Here is a 23,118-nt window from a genome sequence, read left to right as displayed (position 1 = left end):
AATTATGATTCATATGAATGTATTGAAGAGTGTACAATAGTTGCAGACATGACCATGGTAATTCAATGAACATCCATCAGATTCGACCATGATTCATAAAACTTACTTTCATATTGCATACTGCATAGCTACTATATTATTTGATGTTTTTACTTAGATCACCTACTCCAATTTTATTACTATATAAGTTTGCAAGAATTATAAGTTTATAACCCCTGAGATGGTAGAATAATTCACCACGTCACGTGTTCATTTTGTACACTCGAAGCCAGGGACAAAATAGTAACTTTCACAACTTCCAAAACACAAAGAAAAGAAAGATATTTGTAGGCTGGTAATACACAAAATATGTGGTAACAGATTTTTCCTCCAAAAATGATTTAAACATAACTTCCACAACTCTTTTTCTATTCATCCTTTGATCAATAAATCAATCAAACACAATTTTACCACCACTTTCATCAATTAATGGCAGAGTTCACCGCCCTCCGTCCCTTGAAACCCGTATTCGTTGCCGACGAAATGTCGTTAGGATTCGACCCAAAAGGATTTAGAATAAGTGATAAACGTAAGATCGCGAGGTTAAGCAGTTACAATTATGATCCTAGTACTAGGAATACTAGAGTTTTTGCATCAGGAAGTAAGTCTATGCGAATCAACGGGGAGGACACGAACATGGTTGTTGATCAAGAAGCTATTTATGATGAGTTGTTGGGAGATCCTGATTATGAAACTGATGATCTGTCTTGTTTTCGAGGTTTAGTTTTGGATATATCTTACAGGTTTGTTGTTCGAAGTTATGTACTATAAATACTATGTTAATTGTATATATTTTGGAAACCCATCATTGGCGGAGCCACTATCGGGTCGAATCAGACTTTTTCTATCATGTGTAAAAAGTAAGTATTTTAGGATAGGTTTTAAATTTAACAACATAAAATAGTTAGAATCGAAAATAGGTTAAGATGTATATGCTCGTTAAAGCACAAATCCTCCACAATATATAGCCCAAATTGGTGTTATAAGTTTTTTTTTTTTTGTTTATCGTTAGTTTACAGTTTACATATCTGTTAGTGCCTTGTTATTGTTGTTTAAGTTCAGGTTAACTGCTTAAAATAGCGACTAGGTGGTAACCAAAGCACATTTACGGGTTTGTTGTGCTTGTGACCCAAAATGCATCATGTCAGGTAAGGCCAGGACTTCTTTATGAGATCTCTCCTGACATGGGATGGATTCGCCCAGGTGTTACCAACTTACTATGAAAGTTACCATCAACAATACCGTCCTTGCATTGTTTCACCAATATATTAATTGTGTTAGCATAGCCACAGTTTAAACGTCATGTCACTATTGTTAGTAACAAAATTATTGATAAATGTCATCTTGCATTACCTATAGGGATATAGTCAGTAAAAACATGTAAAAGTGTTGTGTTCTAAGCAATTAACTAATGTAAGTTTTGTTTACTGTTTACCATATATGTATCATCTACGGGGCGGGGCCTTCCTGATTTAGGGCTGACTTTTTTTCAGCTATCTATTTGCTAGAGTTACCACCAATAAATTTGTGATTGGAGTTTAAGGTGTTCTTTTTTCATGAAATGATTAGCTTCATTCTGTATAGTGATGGCAATCTCAGGATCTGATTGTGATTATTGTGATAGGCCTATAAATGTAGTCTGCTGGAAACGTGCGATTTGTTTGGAATTTATGGAAAAGGTTAAAGTTTTTATTGACGTCAATTATGTATGCAGTTACTTCAGTTAGGCTTCTGGATCAGCAGTTCATGAATTTTAATTATTTTGAAACATCTGTTATGCAGGCTGATGTTTTGGAATATTATGATCAAACTGTGAACTCTCCTAGCGGTTCTTTCTATATACCTGCCGTTTTGAGGGTAATGCATTATTAATACTAATTATTGTATTACTTTAGTGATACTTTTGATAAATACCTTCATCTATCTAACTTGAGGAATGTCTGAATGTTTCAACTGTCTTCCAGGTTCAACATTTGCTTCAAGTTGTCAAGAGAAGAAGACATGTTAGTTTGCTTAGTCGAAAAAACATATTGGCCCGTGACAATTTCTCTTGCCAGTAAGTACCCTGCTAAACATATACACGTTATAAAATAGTATTAGTAAATTCTTCACCTGAAGTTGTCAAGAGAGAAGTGGAAATATGAGATTGGATGGTTAATGTTATATAACTTGACTAATTAAGTTTAATACCAAGCATTTTTAACTACAAAACTTTTAATCGAATAATTGACCCAACCTTCCTTGTTACAAAGTAACAAAATTCCACATTACAGGTCTAAAAAAAACCGTGTCATTTATGTGGTTTGTTTACCAAGTGAATGTCTTTCATTTCTATGAGGAAGCTCTAGATAGGTATCGGCTGTGGTTTGTGGCTAGCAAATATAGTTACAATGCGCTCTACTGCTCTTACAACTTATTTATAATATCAACAGGTACTGTTCTTCAACCACGAACTTAACTATTGACCACGTTTTACCTATGTCACGAGGTGGAGAATGGAATTGGGAAAATCTGGTAAGACATTAAGACTCGTTACCTAATCTTCATACGATACAACACCAAACTCATATTGTGTTCTATGCTAATTGTTATCTGAAAAAAAAATTCTACCGACAAAAGATAATGTAGTTGTTCTTCTTAAAAGGTGACTGCTTGTTTAAGTTGCAACTCTAAGAAAGGTCAGAAAACTCCCGAGGAAGCAAATATGAAGCTGCATAAGGCACCGAAGGTAGTCTCTTGTATCCTTACTACAGCCTTCTGTTCAAATGCACACGAATTCACTTATCCATAGGTTGTCACTTGTCACCAACTTAGCCCACATTCTATTAGGCTAGCAAAGCAGCCCGTTAAACTACCAATCCTTATAATGACTTTACTTGCGAAACTTAGTTGGGGCAAGGAGGGGTTGTGGCCCCCAAAAGTCTGAACTGTTAGTCGTTATATATATTATGAAGGAAATTGCTGAATATGCTTAGTGCTGGATTGGCTGGTCTGATAGGACAAGAATATTGGTTATGGACTGAGACATGTTACTGTCAGCGTTACCCTTTAAAGATTTCATACATAAATCTTTAAAGTCGCAATATCTATTAGAATAGATGCTATAACTAATGGAATTGATCAGAGAACATTATATTAGATTGTATTAAACTAGTTTTATTTCGTATAACATAATTACATTAATGGTGCTTCATATATAAAGATGCACATTCACATTTTTTTAATTTTTTGGCCCCCCCAAATCATATGCTCAAGTCCCGCCACTTGGTTGTTCTCTAGCAATTGTATTTGCATGTTAAACTTATGTTAGGGGTGATAACATGGGCTGGTCTAGCGAGTTGGAATGGGTCACACATAAAACAAATTTCTGGTAGAAGTTATAATGGGCACAGTTAGGTTAAATTGATTTCAAACACTTCTTTTTTCATTAAGTTCTAAAAAAAGTTACTATCTTCTGCATTTTTCCCTTTATCCCTTTCGACCCGATAAGAAGTTCCCTGAAAATGAGTCAGAATTTTCATTGCAATTACATTTGTTCATTGGGTAGTTGTGTTAAGCTGTGGTGGCTAATTGGTCCCCCTTAGTCGAGTTGTTGCTACAAAGTAATTGTATATCCTTATATAAGACTCATTAGTGCTGATATGAACTTCGATATCATGTGTGTTCTATATTCTCTGTATTTTACGTTCACATTGTCATTGGGTTTGTATGATCACATAGCCAAGTGTCATTGTTATGTTTTATGCAACTTTTTAACAAAATTGGGCATTTAGATATCTTTGATGTCATCTCTTTATTATCCACCCAAATAGTAATGATATGTTATTACTTTGGTCTTCTTGCAGGCTCCTAAAGACTATGATATAATTGCCATACCCTTAACAAACAACGCCATAAAGATGTTGAAAATGCGAAAGGGGACCCCTGAAGAGTGGCTTCAGTACTTGGGAGGCCCATCTCCTTGACATCAGTTTGGTTGTAATTTGTATATGTTCATGATTCAACCAAACCATAAAGCATCTTCAATAAATAATTTCATTGTATATTTTGTATTGTGTATATATGAACTTAAATCTTATATGCTATGTATATTATCTAGTATAATATTAAACTTACATATCTATCGACATTTGTATAACTCAAACCGCATGTTAATAAACGAATGTATGTATATGCTTTTTTATTATGACTACTTTACCTTGAAATTTACATCGATACCAACATCTTGATGGGTAGCAAAATGGCCGGGACACGGGAACAAACATCTAATTTTAAGTTAGGGGCAAAAACTGGTTGCCTTCACAATCACTTTCTTTGTCCAATTTAAGTTTTCGTAATTGATACCGATTGACATAAACCAATCCCCACTTTTCTTTTCTTTTTTTTATCACTTAACCCCTCTACTCTACCATCACCTTCAAATTAAACCTCATATTTACTTAAATTTATACCTCTATAACCCACTATAACTTACCTTTAAAAATGGTCTAAGCTAGGTATAGATCTTGCTTCAAAAAGTTAACTCAAAAGATGAAAGAAAACCTAAAACTATAAGCCAAAATCAATTACATATTTCCCCATACCTTAAACATGATTACAAAAACAATACTCTTAAGATGAAACTTAAGAATGCATTTGGTTGTGAAAAACGTTTTTTATTTTTCAGTTTAATTTTTTAAGAAACATAAAAAAAAATAGACACCTTTCAATAATAGTTTTCCAAGAAAACTATTAAAATATATATATATATTATATATATATATATATTTTAGAAAATTTGAAAATAATTTTTTAGAAAAATTTTCATTTGGTTTTAGAAATTACGAAGTCTTTTCATTTTGTAAAAATTTAAAATGAAAAACTAAAACACATTTTGCACAACTCATATTTACGAAAAAGTCAGAAAAACACTACTTTTGTCACGGTTTCCATTTGACATGTTGTTTCCTTTTAATCTATTTTTTTCATTTTCTTTTCACCGGCTGGAATCATTTGGCTTTAAACAAAACTCAACACGACACAACCATAAAATATAAGTGAGTTGAAGTTGTTAATACAATTTTGATCTGATGATCCACATATATATCTAACATGAATGTCCTTAATTTAAATCCTTAGGGAACGGAATTGTCGAAAAGGTTCACTACGGGTTGACACCGCTAACAAAGAATTAGTTATCATATACATCAATCAACTAGCATTTAGTAGTACACTTTACAAGTTTAATGCATAACTTACGAGTTGTTGCATCATAAATGTGATTTCCAGTGCTAGAAACAGAATTATCAGCATGTACAACATATGAATTACGACTACAAAATTTAATACAGTACATGCAAAAAGAAGAATTTGAATAGTGAATTTAATTATCATTTGGCCTTCCACTTTCCTTCATCAAAAGCAATTATTGCTGGAAGTAACAGTCGAAGAAAGTCTGTCCCGTTGCAATTATTTTTAAGGAGCAAAAAAAAAAAAAATGTACTACTTAAATTTCAAAAATATATTTCCCAAACACACTTTTTTTTCTTACTTTCTACATTTATCAAAACCAAAAGATTCCTTTATCTATGATAAATCATTTAAATATGTTAAAAGATATGGTATTGCAAAATATACATTTTCAAATGAGTAAAGACCAAATTTTTTCGAGAAAAGCTAATATCTATATTGGCCTAGTAGCGTTGAGTTGAATTGATTTGATGAGTTTTAAATTTAATCATTATTGCCTCAAGCACTATATCAAATTTTGACAAGAACCCTAAAGGCGAAACTATATTGTAATTGCGGGGTATTATTAACATGGGAGGTCCGGAGGGGTGCAAGCAAGACATTTGTTTGGGGCATAATTTTGAGTGCACAAAAATTTTAAAAATTTTATATATTATATTATATATGTAAAGGTTTTAGGTAAAATAAAACAACTATTAGAGTAAAACAAATAAACAATATATGTAAAAGTATAATATTATAATGTCTATCATTTTGTTAATGTTATAATGTCTCAATTATATAAAAAAATTTTGCTTATATAGTTGGATTCCTTAGAGTTAGAGGCATTTTTTTCTCGGTTCGAACTGAGCATTTGATTTCTCAGGGCCGCCACTACTATTATATTATCCATATGAAAAAATTGAGTAGGTGGATGTACCTTTCACATACTAATTTATATATATATATAGGGATTGGGTATTGTAAAACAAGTATTAAAGTAAAACAAATAACACAAGATCTTGACTCTTAGATCATGGTTAAATTGATGCATGAAGATTCACGAAACAATTGATGCATGAAGATTCACGAAACAATTGATGTACGATGATTTTCATGATGCACGGTGATTATCACTGAAGAAAAACATATTGTTTTATTTGTTTTACTTTAATAGTTGTTTTGTTTTACCTAAAACTTATATATATATATATATATATATATAGGGGAGTGAGTATGGGGTTGCCCTCATCTAAGCTTAGATGGAGAACACCTCACATTTGATTTTTTTTTAATTATAAAATTCATGGGGGCCCCATCATTTGTTTAAATTACAAAAAAAATATTAAAATATTTGATTGTGATGTGTTCCCCATCTATTTCCTATCTAAGCTTAGATGGGGAACAACCCCATATTCACTTTTCTCATATATATATATATATATATATAGGGAAAAGTGAGTAGGGGGTTGTTCCCCATCTAAGCTTAGATGGGGCCCCCATGATATTTATGGATTAAAAAACCAAATTGTGAAGGGTTCCTCATCTAAGCTTATATGAGGGACAACTCTATACTTACTTCCCCCATATATATATATATATATATATATGGTAGGGTTAATGTGAGAACCACAAGTATGAAGAGAACCGTGAGAACCACTACTTTCCCTCCCTCTTTCTTTTTTTTTTGTGTGGTTTTTTTATTTTATTTTTTTCATTTTTTGAATTTCTTTTTTGTTTTTTATTTTCTTTTAACAAAAACCCATTCAAAAAAAATAATGAAAATATTTTTGTAAAAAATTATGGGTTACGTGTTAGGAAAAAACGAATGGATACGGGCGTTGGCCTACATGCATTCTAAAGGGGTTGTCACCGAACACATATGGGAATGGTATGAATTTTATGGGCGGTGATCCAAGAGATGTTGACGGTTGTTACGGTACGGGCGTAGCCCTTAGAGATGATTTTTCAATGTTTCTTACGGTTCTCACCATATATGTTGGTTCTCATCTGATCCCTTCACTATATATATATATGGAAAAAGTGAGTGTTTGGTTGTCACACACTTAAGTTGGGTAAAAAATCTCTTACATATTAACATTTTAATATTAATGAATAAATGATGGGCCCCCTAATTTTTATGGAATAAAAAATAAGATGTGAGAGGTTTTCACCCAAGTTGGGTGGTGTTGTCCCACACATTCATTTCCCATATATATATAGGGGAAATATGAGGATGTTAGGCACCTAAGTTGAGTGGAAAAACCCCTTACATACCTTTTTTAAACTATAAAAATCATGGGGGGCCAAACATTTATTCAAAATATTAAAATATGGGGATAACTTGGATGATGTTAACATTATTTTGGTTGGATGATGTTGCTCTCACAAACCATTAAAATCATGGGGGGCTTTTTGACATATGTAGAAATTGATTTAAGTAAGTTTGTGAGAGCAACATCGTCTAAAAATATATGATGTTAACATCATAAATCATTTTCCCTTAAAATATTGGTATGTAGGGGTTTTCCACCCAAGTTAGATGCATAATAGCCCCATAATCATTTTTTTTCTCTCCTTCTCTATATATATATATTTATATATATAAATGATTGACCCCTTGTGTTTTTATGGTTTAAGAAATCAAAGTAGTGAGACATTTCACAACCAAACGTAAGTGTTTATCAACCGTATACTAACTTATTACTGCATAGTATTGACATGGACTATACAGGAGGGAAAAAAACATAGTTTGAACTTTTGTTGAAATCAAGAAAATCTGATGGGTTTGAATTTCTGCTGCATACCTTTGAATTTTTCCGCATATTGAGTAATTTCATATTAATTGTGGTTCCACCGCTCCAAAACAAAATTTCATATTATAGAGTTGCCTTTTTTTTTTCTTTCTATTCTTTAGAGAGGTGATATTTCATTAATAAACTAACAAGATGCTAGTAAAAACCATACAAATAAAACTAACTTAACAAATATATAACATTAAAGAAGAGAAAATTCATTCCATTGATCATCATCATCGATCATTGATGGTAAACTTTTTACCGTCTAAAGTCTAGACTTCAAAGCTTGTATTGAAGTTTATATTATGGAGTTGCCTAGCCATGAGCAAAAATCCTAAAAAACCGAAACCGAATTGGTATCGGCTTCTGTACCGATACCGGATATCGGTACCGACAAGGATTTGGTTTCGGTATCGTTTCTTGATTTGGGACGATTTTGGTTGCGGTATTGTTCGTTTCAGTACCGGTAAACCGAACAAGGAAACCGATTTTTGAAAAATGTATAAAAAGTTTTTATAAGGTATCAAATCAGTTGTATACATACTCCATACGATACATTTGTATCATATTTTTCAATTAATGAGTAATGTTAAGTGTTTAGAGCTAAATTTGTACGAGTAGTTAGGATATATGCGTTACTTAAGTATTCAGAGGTAAAATATGTAATTTGGGTATACTTAAAGGGCATCCCATCTCCCATTTTCTTTTTCACCACTTACTTATAATCAATCACTTTATTTCACCTCAACTACACCACTCACTCACCAGTCACCACTCATATAAATTTTGTTGGCATCCGACCACTCACTTCATTATTCACTACTATTTAAAAAAAAATAAACTTAAAATAAATAGAAAAGGGTATATCACAAAGAATCAATCATTGCTCAAATGGATGGTCGACCGCATGGTCACACCACGCATTTCATACCACCACTTATTTTTCGTATGTCGGCGACGATGTTGAGTGGTGGTGCCACATTCACCATGTATTCATATTGCGTCCGATGCCAACGCCCTTAGACTATACCTAATAATCCTAAGAAACAAGATTGGAGAAATGAACTTAAGTGTGTTATCTTGCCATTAATGTCATATGAGAAATCGTGATTGCCTTTTGTTCATATACGTTATCTTGTTAATTAAATTGCTAATATTTTTTTTCTTGCTTGCTTCTCTTTTGTAGGTTGTAATAACCTATTTTGGTAGAAATAATATACAGTAGTATGAACGATTTTGCTTACCTTGATTCTCTTATCACTAACATATAAAAAATTGTGGGGTAAACAATATTTTGTTTGTGAGTTACATTCATAAATCTAGTTAAGATTTCGCTAGTTATGGTTCTCTAATCATTGACACATTCAACACCATTTTTGTCAATGTTTTTTTTTACTTTCGGTACCACTCGGTTTTGATACTGAAAAACCGGTACCAGTACCGCACCTATGTAATCGATACGGTATTCGGTTCTCACTTTTGGTTGTTTTCGGTTTCGGTACGGTTCGGTACCGAAAACCATCCTTGAAATTGCCTTTTCTAGTCCTTTATCTATATTCCAAGATTAAGAGTAAAACTTGTGTCTAGAGTCTAGACTTCAAAGCTTGTATTGAAGCTTTATGCCTTTATGTAGTCATGTCTAAAGTTTGTATACAAATTTTTTACACATATAAACATGTTTGGCTTATTTATGTGTATGTTGTCACTAAAATATGTCGTACTAATCTTTGGAATGTCATAGTCGTGTCATTACATGACTTGATTTTCTCTTCTCAACTTACACGGAAAGAAAAACAAAAATACTAACTACAACGTTAAGATCCGTTGCTAGTATGCATAACAAAATTGTATTTTTCATAATAAAGGTCACCCTTGACCCTGAACTTATAATAAAAATACAATTTAATTCACCTTAATGACATAAAATCTTAATTTTTTCGTGTAAAATTGTGGGTAAATGATAAATCTACAACATATTTTTATCATTTACAACAATTTTTGCTTTAAACAGTAAGTTATTTGTATTTGTTGTATATGACAAAATTATGTTATGAATTTATTACCTAGTAACCAAGATTTTTAACCTTAATTTAATAATTTGTTGAAATTATATCTCAATTCTAAGTCTCTAGCTATTTAGACGGAGAGGTTATTGGTAGGAAGACAATATAATTAGGCTATCTCCAATGCTAACTACGTTTTTAAACGTCTTTTAATTGTCAAATAATAATCCTTAATATTCTTTAAATTTACTTTCAATTATACAAACATCCTTACACATCCTTATTTAATCTATACTATCTTATAAAAAGAATAACCCCTATGTTGAAAGTCACATGGGAGGAAATATCTAAAATACCCTTAATGATTACATTAAACTATCGGTCCTTTATTTGTTTAAAATATCTTCATTAACGTTTTATATCAATTACTTTTACATTAATTATCTACACATCTACACACATGACATCGCATTACCACCAACAGTCATCCCCCACCACCACATTGTTGCCGTCACGAACACCACAGCGTTGTACAAATACCATGCAAGTATAAAGCATTACACGAATACCTAAACACACTTTACAAGGAAAAAAAAGGATAATCAAGGATTAAAGATAACCTTACATTACAATGCAATAGAATCCAAAGAATAACAGTCCGAAAACACAGTGTTTATTCTTTACATGTCAAAATTTGATGATGTATTATACAACACGAAATATATGTATGTAATATGTATATCAATGTGTGTATGTATGCGCATGCATGTGAGAGGCAGAGAGAGACATCATGTGGGGTTCAACCAATTTAAATTTCTTTTTGTATTTTATCTGCCGACACATAAAAGTAAAAATAAAATTAAAAAGGTGACTTTGCTTCAAATGTCTCTCCATAAATAACATATTCGTGTTACAGTTTTTGCTATAGTGTGTATATTTCTCAACTCCTTTTCTTTGTTTCCAAGAGTACCTAGCTTTATGGCTTTCTGCCACAATATCTCTCTTTCCGGCAGTCTTCCGGCCAACTATCCGCCGGAGCAACATGTTCTTTGCAGCCTTGATGACCTCCTTTCCGGCCATTCCGTGGTACACTTCTTGTGCTTCTTGCACTAGTACCTTTTTAAATACAAGTTTTTATATCCCCTTTTCCTTACATATACGATAACCATACAAATAATATTGCAATTCTTAAAATCATCTTCTTAAGAATTCTTATTTTGTGTCATGTGTGTTTTTTCTTTTATATGAAATGTGAAAGTTCTTTTTGGACTCGTACTTTTGTACATCTAGCCAACGGCAAAACTTAAACCTAATTAAATAATTGTAAATTACAATTTAATTAGAGAAAAGTGAGAATGGGTTGTCACCCAACTTGCGGAAAATCCTCACGTATCTTTGATTTTAGTTTCACATTTTAATTTATCCTATGCAATAGTGACTTGTACATCCTACATCTAATGTTGTATTCTGAATATAGGAAGAAGTTGATGTTAACATGGAATGGCTATCAATATTTGTGGAAGATTGTTTATCAAGCAGTGGAAATTGTATCCCGCCACCACTAAAACCCCCCCAGAGTACAACTTTTAAAGCAGAAGGTACCACACCAGAACAAGCAAAAGTAAAAGAAACTAATTCGATGCTTAAAATAGTTGTACCTAGCAAGGCAAGGAGCAAAATAAAAAGAAGCCCAAAATGTTGGTCTAAGCCCAAAATGCTGCATCAACATTATTGGTTAGCTGAAAGTGACCCAAAAAAATGTACAACTCATAACAGCATTGGATTTGGCACTAGTAGTAGTAGTTCCGGGCAGGGGCAAGGAAGGAAATGTACACATTGTCTCTCACAAAGAACCCCACAGTGGAGGGCAGGGCCAAAAGGACCAAAAACATTGTGTAATGCATGTGGAGTGAGATATAAGTCGGGCAGGCTGCTGCCCGAATATAGACCAGCCAAAAGTCCTACCTTTGTGAATCATAAACATTCTAATTCTCACAAGAAAGTGTTGGAAATGAGAATGTCTATTATCCTATAATGTAGTAATTCTACTTTATGCTAGTTCGTTAGTACAATAGTAGTATTTTTGTTCCATCTTAAACCATATGTACAAATTAGCGTTGATGGGATTTATGTTTTAGAAGTATTAATTTCTTTAGTTAATGGGATTAGTAATTACTTGATTTTTCTTCAAAATTATCTTAATTATGATTTGATGGAGATTCTCTAAAGCTAAAGGTTAAAATTTAAAAGTGACTTTTTAATCTTGACTATTGATTTTAATTCAGCTATTAAAATTCTCAACTTTATCTATAAAGTTCATTTCAAACGATCCCAACCCATTATTATCCACAATGTTTTTCCTTATTTAACATCATTGTCTTTAAAAACATAAGTCAAAAGTTTGAATTTTACTTATTGCAAAGCCAGAAGTTCGTTTTCTAGTTTTGTATTTTAGGTATAATCAGAAATAGTCTTTTTTCCATAAATAAGGTTAAGCTTGTTTAATGTTTACATCTTAATATCTCTCATACAACGTTAAATATGGTATTAGAACTCATAACTCGTGAGAAACGATATTGTGAATTACTTTACTTTTAGTTTAACGATTTTTTATCTTTAATTGCTATAGAATTGTCATTTTTATCTTTAATTGCTATAGAATTGTCATTCCAATCACTTTAAAGGTAAAATCTCGGGTTAATAACATTCAACGTTGTTTTAGTACATAATTTTCTTTCAGAAACAAAAAATTATATAAGAAAACATGCGTTATGCGTATATCAAAATGTCAAGGCACCTATAAATCTGTAATCTGCTTATGTGAAGTTTGAGTGAAGTGTCAATATCGTGTGTGATTTTGGCGGGTCCAAAGCACATATGTATAGGTCGACATGTAGAGTAGAGACAAAATAACAAAATCATATATTAATTATGAAACAACAAAAAGGTTGTCGACATAACCTATCAAGACTCGAATAGAACATAAATAAATAAAAACTACAGAACCACAAAAGTTACTTGTTTAATTCATAAGCGAGCTTAAATTAACTGTTTATATATTTTATACGGGAAAAAGCAAATTTGTAACTTGTTAAAAATAGATCGTGAACCCATTGATGGTTGAGGTTGTATTGCTGTTCATATTTAAGTCTTTGTTTTTGGATGCCTTGAGTCTTGTATGAGATTACATCAAAAACACCATAAAATGAAAGCTCGTGATGCGATCTTTTTTGGTGGAGATTTTTTTTTTCATGTCCAGTTTTTATAAGTGCCATGAGTTTTTCTTATCACTTTACTCTTTAGAGTTAAAGAACCCGACTAAGTTCTAGAATATGTACTTGTTGATTTTCTATCTAGATAAATCTCTTATATGTTGTACTTTGTATTTGTATTTTATTCTAGCTTCTTGCTTGAAATTTTGTTTAATTTTAATAAATATATTCTATTGTCGTTAAGAAAAACATATTAGAAATGTATTACTCTTATTCATATGTTAATTGTGAATACTATAGGTTATGCGCGGAAAAGCATATGTGGCCACAATAGTTTGTACATTCGAATTTCGGTGTGTTTTATGTTCATTTGATATCTTTAGGTAAGTTTGACTATTTTACTTATTCGATTGTTAAAGTAAAATCCAATATAGCTCACTTTTGTGTAAATTAATCTAAACCTTTTGAAAAAAACAATGAAATAGTAGGAAAACGACTTGTATTGTTAAAGAACAAACAAGTGAATCGTTGCTTTCATCTTTTTCTTTAGACAAAAATTGCCCCCACAAATTAAGGCATGATATATTCTTGTAATGTAATGTGAGATTGTGAGAATAACAAAAAGCTTATGATTAACTTTTCAAATTTAAAAGTAGATTTCTTTTCTAGCATATATAAGTTGAATGTGTCACCCTCCCTCTATAGTGTACTTCTCCAAATTCAAATTTAAACCTTGAAAACTCTCTCATGTTCGATTTGATGAGATATAGTCAAACTTAAAGTATCTGTTTGTATATTTTGTATATACATAAATTCGTTTTAAAAACTCGTTTTTAAAATATATATAATCTTGAGTTCTTGACTTAGCACTTTGCACCTTTACATCTTTTGATTTGTATATAAAATACCCGTTTTTATATTTTGTATATATATAAATTTATTTTATGTTTTTGGTGGTTATCCAAAAACAGTTTTGGACGGGTTCTTTTGACAATTTTAAAACTGTGAAAAGTCTATATAATAAGAAGGATAGACGTGCATTTATTTATCTTCTTTTCTTATATCTTTTTTTTTCTCTGATAAAACACAGTGTTCATAGAGATAGATTAAAAAACGTTGTTTAATCTTTCTGTTTTGGGGTGAATCCTGAGAGGAAACTAGTGTGAATACACAAGTATTTTTATAGTGGAGGCTAATATTCCTTAAGAATAGTGATTATCACGTTTGTTTATTTATATGTTGTTTTTCTAATTTTCTGCATTTACAAAATCAAATTTCTAACAGTATCAACGTTTTGCATTGGATATTCGGTTTTCAATTAATTTGATTAAAAGCTATTGTGAAATTATATACAAAATTGTTTACACGATAGTACGACATGTACCATATAAATAATTAATGACTCATGCAAGCATATACCTACTGTACAATCACTGATTGCATAGTGTACAATAGCTAAAGAAAAGGATGTTGGTAAAAACTTGAGTGTTGAGACCATCATTACAGATATCAAAAGCACAGAAGACATAACAATTGCACAGAGAAGTTTTCAAAATGGGAAATGATAACATTAGTACTAATTTTAATTAACTTATCACAATGTACAAGTTTTACAATACACAGTATAAGCCAGGAATGCGTATATGTGATAGATTTATCATTTGTTGTTATACGGATATCATTTCCCTTGTCAAAAGGCCAAATACCGTTATTTTTTGGGAAGTGATATTAGTACCACAGATAGTGACTTATTTACTACACTGTACAACTTTTATAACATACAATACAAATCAGTAAAACACATGTGATAAGATTATTAATTATTTTGATACGAATATCACTTTCCTTTTGATAACTACGAGTCTACTAATATAAATCAAAGTATTCGGATATAAAGTTGAAACATGAGATGTATTCATTAAAAAACAAGGTTTTTTCTGAAAACCAGAAAACAAATCTGAACCGTTGGATCAGATCTAATCTAAGGTCAGGATCATTTAAAAAAAAAACACGGAGGGGCAAAATGATAATTATGCACGAACTATATAAACTGAAAAAACACACGTCCTCCTCCTTCATTCCCGTTTCCTCCGGCGATCCAAAACCCTAGACCGCCACAAACCACCGCCGGTAATCCTCTTCATCATCCAAATCTGTTCCTCGCAGTCGGTAATCAACGTCAAACACTCTCCCCGCCGTCATCTTCATCTTCCTTCGATCTATTTTGTCCGATTCGTCTTGTTCATCGCTGCCGGAATTCAACTTTAATTAACATCGCCGCCGTGAATTAAAACAGTAATTGATTTCGTATTGTTAATCAATGGAGGAAGAAGATGTGATGATCGATGAAGAAATCGAACAAATAATAAAAGGTATGTGAATCTAAAACTACAACAAACAATTCATCTAAAACACAAGGTGTTTAAGGTTACAGTCACATAATTGTTGATTAATCTGAATCAGTAGGTGTTTCCATTGCTTAATGATAGTTGGATTTTATGGAATCAGGTTATTATTGTTAGGTTTGAATCAAACTAGTTGATAATCAACATGCTTAGAATGTGAAACACAAGGTGTTTGCGTAGCTTAACTTATTCGTTGAAGGTAGGATTGATAGTAGGATTGTATGGAATCGCAATATTATTGCTTAAAAATCGTATTTAATTGCTTAATCCGTGGTTGCTCATGAACTGTTTGATCAAATGCCTGAGAGAAAATAAGTTGTAGGTTTGTAATTGATCGGATTGGATCCAGTTGATCCAAAATCATTTATGAATAATGAATATATTTCTTGGTATTATAGAAACTAGGTTATTACAAAGTGCGCAGTGTACCTTAAAGAAACTTAAAAAGATTGTGATTTAGTAAAGAAAATGAATCTTGAAATTAATTTAACGTGAAAGGGTCTCAAGGTTTATCAATTAGATGTGGAGTTAAGTTTTGCCCCTGTATTGATATACATAAGGTTCGTTTTTCTGTTTTGGAATAGTTCATTCTTTTGGCTTTTCGGGTAATTGAAGTTTTAGAAAGTCGATAGGGTATTTTTACGGCCGACTTATGGTTTATTGAATTTAGTTTATTACATGTTTGAGTTGGAACAGTCAAGTTGATAAGGCTGTACGAGCGAAAATATGAGCTTACTGGCTTTTTGAAAAATTCAATTGGCCCCAATAACATGAAATAGTCTTAAGACTATGTTTGAGTGTGTGGAAATATATTATAGTATAAAACTTACTATTAGCTATGTTTTATTCGAGAAAAAGTACAACTTTTTGTGAAGACCTTCATTTTGAATATGCGCTTATGCTAGCTCAAATGCAAACACCCCGATCAATGTTTGTGTTAAACACAACAATAATGTAAACCATTTCAGGGGTAAGGTTGGAAGAGGTAGGAAACTATTTTGGAGATATGAAGTCGTTTTTGTCTTTCAGGGGAAAGTAAAGCAGATTGTTGGATCTACCCTTTCGGATATAAAGGAAAGTGGGTCAACCCTTGTGACAAATTTTGAGTCTGATAAATCGGCTGCAGAGTATGCCACTATGTATAAAGAAGATGGTCTTGTAGGTGGTCATGTTATCATGCTTGGAGCGGATCCTTTAAGTAACAAATCTGCAATCGGCGCCCTGCATGCTTATCCTGGTAGGCTTTTGTTTACATTACCAAGTTCTCTCTTTTTTGTTTATAAACAGAATCTTGAGGAAAAATAGTTCAAGTGATACATATTTTTAATAAGCAAAGATGGCTGGGTATAGTCTATTTTCTTGTCCCAATTTTTGGTATGTTTGAGTGTTTTGTTTAGTAGTTTCTGGTTTGACACCAACCTAATAGTGTCATTGCCTCTATTAAGTCTCACATAATTTTGAACTTTAAAGATTGTTTAGTAGTTTCTGGTTTGACACCAACCTAATTGTGTCATTGCCTCTATTAAGTCTCACATAATTTTGAACTTTAAAGATAATGAACTAGGTGATATTTTTCTCTGGTACCTTTTCAGTTAATGGAGACTCCTAAGCTGTATCACTAATATCTTACTTTCGGTTAAAAGTGATCGCAAACATATTGTGTATCACATAGTTGTCCATCTTTGATTTTTGATAGTATGAACTTACAGAAATTTTCCTTCGTTGAACTTACTGCGAGGACCATATCATTTAGGTGGTCTGCAAGTTGGAGGTGGTATTAATTCACCAAACGCTGTGAGTTACATTGAAGAAGGAGCTAGCCATGTCATTATCACATCAGTATGTTCATTTTTTTTTTCTCTCCATATCCTTTTTACATATGTATATCAGATTCTTTGACAAGGAGCCACTAAATATTGAGTTGTATGTCCTTTTTCACTACTAAAATGATCTGCCTCTTCTCTTGGAGACTGGATCATGAATTATATAGCTATATGTAAAATGGTAATTAATCAAACTTCACAAATTCCTTTGTTTATATCTGTTTTTAAAACTTATGTAACACATTAATTTGTGACATGTGTTAGCTTTATCTATGAGTAATATTTTAATTTAATTTGATCTATTGAATTTCAAGGGCAGGTGTTAGACTTGCTTGAAAAAAAGTATTGTAGAACTTAATCCAGATTCCCCGGATTCTCAAAAGTTGAAGTCACAGGTAAAAACCATAATCTGCATACACAAATTATACCCAGAAACTTTTGATAAATTTTAAGACTTATTGTTTCTTTGGTACTTGCAGAATGACTTGACAAAATTCCAAACACAACTTAAAAAGGCAACATGGGTGCCTCATCTTTTTCGTGTAATGGTTGCACCACGAGAATACAATAACGAGAAGAAACAAAGGATTACAGTCAAATCTGTTGCTCCAGTTGATTTTGCAGCAGAATCCAAGTTCTTGCTCGATGAGATATCTTCAATGAAAGTTTAAAATATATTATTGGTCTCTATATTGAGTCAATTCCATGTCCTTAAAAGATGTATCTATGTAAACTTTAGTTTTTGGTGAAGCTTATAGTTTGGTTAGGCTTATTATGTTGGATCTATGTGCATTGCACCTTTTCATATGAAAAAGTATTTTGATTGTTGATTTTTGAAGTACATGAAATATCTAGTTTACTTATTATCTTTGTTTAAATCGCAAGTTACACAACATTTCTACTAGATAGACATGATAGGCTTAAGTCTTTTTCGAAAGTGGTTGTGCAGCTGTCCAAGTGTACATATCAGTTGATGGTAGGGTGGCTGGGCAGCCACTAAAGTTTTGGTTTCTAGAATTCATAAAATGGTCACACGCAAGATGTTTCAAATCCAAAACACATTGTTTTTGGTTTTGAGAATTCATAAAATGGTCATACACAAGATGTTTTAAATTCAAAACACATTGTGTTCTGGTTTTGAGAATTCATCAAATGGCCATACACAAGATGTTTCAAATACAAAACACATTGTGTTTTGGTTTCGAGAATTCATAAAATGGCCATACAATAAAGCTTAATTGCTAATCCGAGCGGAAGGCTGCATTCTAAAAACCTAAAAAGAATGAGGGTTCCCGCTCTAGGGTTTAGGGTTTGAAGCCCGAAGGTTAGCCTAAACCCTACAGCTTCAAACCCTCAAAACCTAAGCTACCCAGTAAAACCCGAGGGCATTCTAAAACCTAAGCTACCCAGTAAAACTCGAGGCATTCTAAAACCCTAAAATATAAACCCTAATATGCTAAAAGCCTACAGGAGGGGGACAGATGTATACGGTACGCTTAGGGGTTTAGGGTTTGAAGCCGTAGGGTTAGCTTCAAACCCTAAACCCTAAGTTACCCAAACCCGAGGGCATTCTAAAACCCTAAAATCTAAACCCTAATATGCTAAAAGCCTACAGGAGGGGGACAAATGTATACGGTACGCTTAAGGGTTTAGGGTTTGAAGCGGCTAACCTTACAGCTTCAAACCCTAAACCCTAAGCTACCAGTAAAACCTGAGGGCATTCTAAAACCCTAAAATCTAAACCCTAAAATGCTAAAAGCCTACAGGAGGGGGACGGATGTATACGGTACGCTTAAGGGTTTAGGGTTTGAAACAGTTTCAAACCCTAAACCCTAAGCTACCCAGTAAAACCCGAGGGCATTCTAAAACCCTAAAATCTAAACCCTAAAATGCTAAAAGCCTACAGGACGGGGACAGATGTATACGGTATACTTAAGGGTTTAGGGTTTGAAGCTGTAGGGTTACCCTACAGCTTCAAACCCTAAACCCTAAGCTACCCAGTAAAACACGAGGGGAAAGTTGCATTCTAAAATCCTAAATGCTAAAATATATGGGCCAAAGGCCCAATTAATACGCAAGGTGTTTTTAATACGAAACACATTGTGTTTCAGTTCAGGTAGTTCCTTCATTGGCCATACACAAGATGTTTCAAGTTTAAAAACACATTGTGTTTTGGTTCAGGGTTCCTGCAATGGCCATACACAAGATGCTTCAAGTCCAAAACACATTGTGTTTTGGTTTCGAGAATTCATAAATGGCCATACACAAGATGCTTCAAATCGAAAACACATTGTGTTTTGCTTTCGAGAATTCATAAATGGCCATACACAAGATGCTTTAAGTCCAAAACACATTGTGTTTTGGTTTCGAGAATTCATAAATGGCCATACACAAGATGCTTCAAATCGAAAACACATTGTGCTGCAGTTTCCAGTAGTATTGCTAATGAGGCAGAAGTTGACATATGAAAGAAAAACTTAAAGAAAGTATCCATTACTAGAAAATCTGCAAACAACCAATTTAAAACCATGAAATCCAACAATTTTCTAAATCACCGTACTATATATCAAAACAATGTGTTTCCATACAACCACAAGTTAGTAATAGGTAACCTAATTGTATCTATCTTGACATTGTTTCAGTAAGTTAAATGGACATCACGGGCTTCCCTTGAGTTTCTTGGCGACGGCAGCAATATGCTTACCCTGATGGAAAGCTTGCTGCAACTCGAGCTCAGATGGTTGTCTTGACCCATCCCCTGCATAAGTAACTGCAAAATTTTAAATAATAAAAAAAATTAGATCTGTTCTATGTTTCCAGCTTAAACTACAGAAGTAGCACAACCAAACTATAATTTGAAGTACGGGGGAGTGGCAAAAGTAGTCTAAAACAACAAACTAAGTTGACCCGAGATTGAGCTTAAAACGAACTGGTACAAGCTATATCGGGTTTGGTTCTCGGCTCTATAGATTTTTCTAACCACGGCTCCATTTAGATTATCTAAAATGTATTTGTGAGCATGATACTTTTGAAGGATTGTAGGCTTGTAGCAAATAGATGTGTAAAGCTAATTTTTTGTACTTGTTTGTAAAAAATCTGACATCATCACATCAACTATAAAACTTACTTTTCTGGTCATTACTCCCTAAAGATGACAATGTTTTCGTCCTTCTCAAAGTAATGTAAACCTTCAAGAACTTGATGATTATAAACTGATGATGAAAAAAGGACTTATCATATATATTACAATACCAACTGTGGAAAAACATATTCTACCTAAAAACCATAGGTCTAGCTCATAAGTCATAAGTCAAACCATAAGTATAGAAATAGCTTTAATTAAGCCATCAAACAGGGGTAAGTTTTGAGGCAAAAAGGTTGATAGATGACAATCCTAACCGGACCACAATCAGCTGTCTATTAATGGGGTCATACGTGAACTCGATCGCTTAATAGTTGTGGCTGTAAGGAACCATACTTGAACTCGATCACTTAATTGTTGTGGCTATAAGAAATTAAGGATGCACGGGTTTGATCCTAGGACTTAATGCTATTTCTTTGAAAAATGTTTGCACCATCACCTGATAAGCTACAATTTCATTAACTTTTAAATAGGAACTTAGTTTTCAAAAGCTATTGAAATGAGCAATGCGCATTTTGTTACCTATATCACTATATGGTCATTAAACTACTCCTGTACCAAAATCATTTAAGTTTGTTGGTTTTCAAAAAATACCAAAATGGACATGTACTTTTTTGTTACCTGTGTGGTCATGAGACTACTACTTATGTTCAAAAAATTATTCTTCATCTTATCATTTCGTTTGTTTCAATAATTTTATGCTATTTAAAAAGGTTGAGAATAACTAGTCTTAGGTTCTCATTTCCCCAAATTTAAGTTGGTACTAAAATATTAATAAGAAGAAAAACAATAAATAAACAGAACACATTAAAAAAAAATCCTTATAAAAGTCATGGAGTTCTGTTGATCCTGACAGAGAGTACAATACAAAAGAAAACAAAAACAAAAAGGTTTTATATCCAGCAGCCAAGTCGACAAGTTATCAATTTACATTGAGAAAGAGTAAACCGACTACTGTATGATTTAGTAGTTGTTGCCACACACTAATTAACCTGACAACTAAATTTAGAAACAAGTTCTGGTCATGAGTAGACTATCGGAGAGTGTTCATGAATGACAGTTATTCCATATCCATGATTGATTGTTCATACTTCATTAGTCGAACTGAAACTACACTGCTAATGCTATAAAGTAGTACTGCTACAGAAAGAAGACAATTAAGTCACTAAAAAAGGATAACTTGGCAGATATCTATTTTCAGTTTTTATGAGTCATCTCATTTTTTTTAAAACCTCATTACAAATCAACCAACATATGTACAAAAAAATGAGCAAAGTATAATTATTTGACATGTTCATTTCTCTTGCAGCTTCCAAAACTGATAACCCCCAAATTCCACTAATTTAATACTATTTCTGATCTTCAAAGAAATGATCAATTAGCATTAACAATTGCCACTAAATCCATCACCGATCAACCTCAAATTAATATAGTTATTACAATAACAACACTAAACAGTTTTGTTCCTAACTATGCATACAAACTGCATTTCACATAACTAATGATAGCTCATACAAACTCATTTCAACAAGTAACGCGTCTGATTAAACAAAAAAGATCGAAAGGAAGCAATACCGGCATACTTGAAGGCTAAATCCGATACGCAAACGAAAACCGATTGTGATATTGCCATGCTATTTTGTTTAGCTGTATCCAAGCACACACACGCACAATTAGTAATCATTACTTTATTCAAAGATAAACAAAATGTATTCAACTAAATATAAACAAAATAATATACTATATATATACATACCTTCAGATTGAGCAATAGAGATAGTGGAAAGGCGAAAACGACCACGGAGATGATTAGTGGTTTCTTCATCTTCTTCTGCTCTGTCGTATTCGCTTCCAATGTAACCGCTGTCTTCGATTGGATTCATTCGATTCAATTTTTGCTGATATTTTAGGGTTCTAAGAAATGTGATAGTAAACCCTAGGTTTTGATTTGATTGAAATAGTGGATTTTGCGTGAAAAGAAACGGCGGCCGGAGATAAGAAACGATTAAACATTATTAAGCGCGAATTCAGCGAGATAATAGACGGCAACCGGAGAAAAGAAGAAAGCCGGAGAAGAAAGGGAGGGAGGAGAGGAAAGAGAGCGAGGGAGAGAATTTAGGTTGAAAGGAATTTAGATCTGCAAGAATGAGAAGCAGGGAATGTGTTTGGGGTTTTGTTCACATGGTAAAAAGACGGATATACCCCTCCGTGTCTAAAATTGTATGTAGGGATCACCTTTCAATCTGGACCATAGATCATGATGGATGAATGGCTAGGATTAGTTTTTTGATTTAAAAAAAAAAAAGAGTTTGCAAATGAATGTTTATCGTTGAAAGTTGAAACATAGGCATAGAGAACTATATTATATTGTGATATGAAAAACAGTAAAAGTAAATTGATAAACATAATTTTACTAGTTTTTTAACCCGCGCGTTACTGCGGGATACACTTTTACACGACAATATTTTAGACCCGAATTTATGTCAAA

General features: G+C 32.7%; 4 protein-coding genes across 4 annotated transcripts; 3 read left to right on the top strand and 1 right to left on the bottom strand.

The window, feature by feature from the left end:
- The first annotated feature begins 359 nt into the window (after positions 1-359).
- LOC122578511 lies at positions 360-4,225 on the top strand. The gene is made up of 7 exons (XM_043750489.1): positions 360-782; positions 1,664-1,718; positions 1,822-1,896; positions 2,004-2,095; positions 2,472-2,553; positions 2,684-2,767; positions 3,885-4,225. Exons 1-7 carry the CDS (start codon positions 469-471, stop codon positions 4,002-4,004), a joined length of 822 nt encoding a protein of 273 aa, XP_043606424.1. The 5' UTR covers positions 360-468; the 3' UTR covers positions 4,005-4,225.
- A 6,735-nt stretch (positions 4,226-10,960) lies between these two features.
- Positions 10,961-12,241, top strand: LOC122583229 (GATA transcription factor 2-like). Its single transcript, XM_043755656.1, has 2 exons — positions 10,961-11,134; positions 11,526-12,241. Exons 1-2 carry the CDS (start codon positions 11,027-11,029, stop codon positions 12,081-12,083), a joined length of 666 nt encoding a protein of 221 aa, XP_043611591.1. The 5' UTR covers positions 10,961-11,026; the 3' UTR covers positions 12,084-12,241.
- Positions 12,242-15,580: 3,339 nt separating this feature from the next.
- LOC122595540 (1-(5-phosphoribosyl)-5-[(5-phosphoribosylamino)methylideneamino] imidazole-4-carboxamide isomerase, chloroplastic-like) lies at positions 15,581-18,329 on the top strand. The gene is made up of 6 exons (XM_043767920.1): positions 15,581-15,632; positions 16,634-16,650; positions 16,695-16,902; positions 17,419-17,504; positions 17,808-17,883; positions 17,968-18,329. The coding sequence occupies exons 1-5, from the start codon at positions 15,581-15,583 to the stop codon at positions 17,844-17,846; spliced, it is 402 nt and encodes a 133-aa protein (XP_043623855.1). The 3' UTR covers positions 17,847-17,883; positions 17,968-18,329.
- Positions 18,330-19,953: 1,624 nt separating this feature from the next.
- On the bottom strand, positions 19,954-22,760 carry LOC122585331 (protein MHF1 homolog). The gene is made up of 3 exons (XM_043757462.1): positions 22,387-22,760; positions 22,206-22,277; positions 19,954-20,258 (listed from the first exon to the last, which is right to left on the bottom strand). The coding sequence occupies exons 1-3, from the start codon at positions 22,511-22,513 to the stop codon at positions 20,146-20,148; spliced, it is 312 nt and encodes a 103-aa protein (XP_043613397.1). The 5' UTR covers positions 22,514-22,760; the 3' UTR covers positions 19,954-20,145.
- Between the last annotated feature and the right edge of the window lie 358 nt (positions 22,761-23,118).

The sequence above is a fragment of the Erigeron canadensis genome, chromosome 1 (assembly GCF_010389155.1).
Source record: "Erigeron canadensis isolate Cc75 chromosome 1, C_canadensis_v1, whole genome shotgun sequence".
Classification (NCBI taxonomy): domain Eukaryota; kingdom Viridiplantae; phylum Streptophyta; class Magnoliopsida; order Asterales; family Asteraceae; genus Erigeron; species Erigeron canadensis.
Note: the sequence above shows the minus strand (reverse complement) of the source record. Positions and strands in the feature narration are given on the sequence as shown.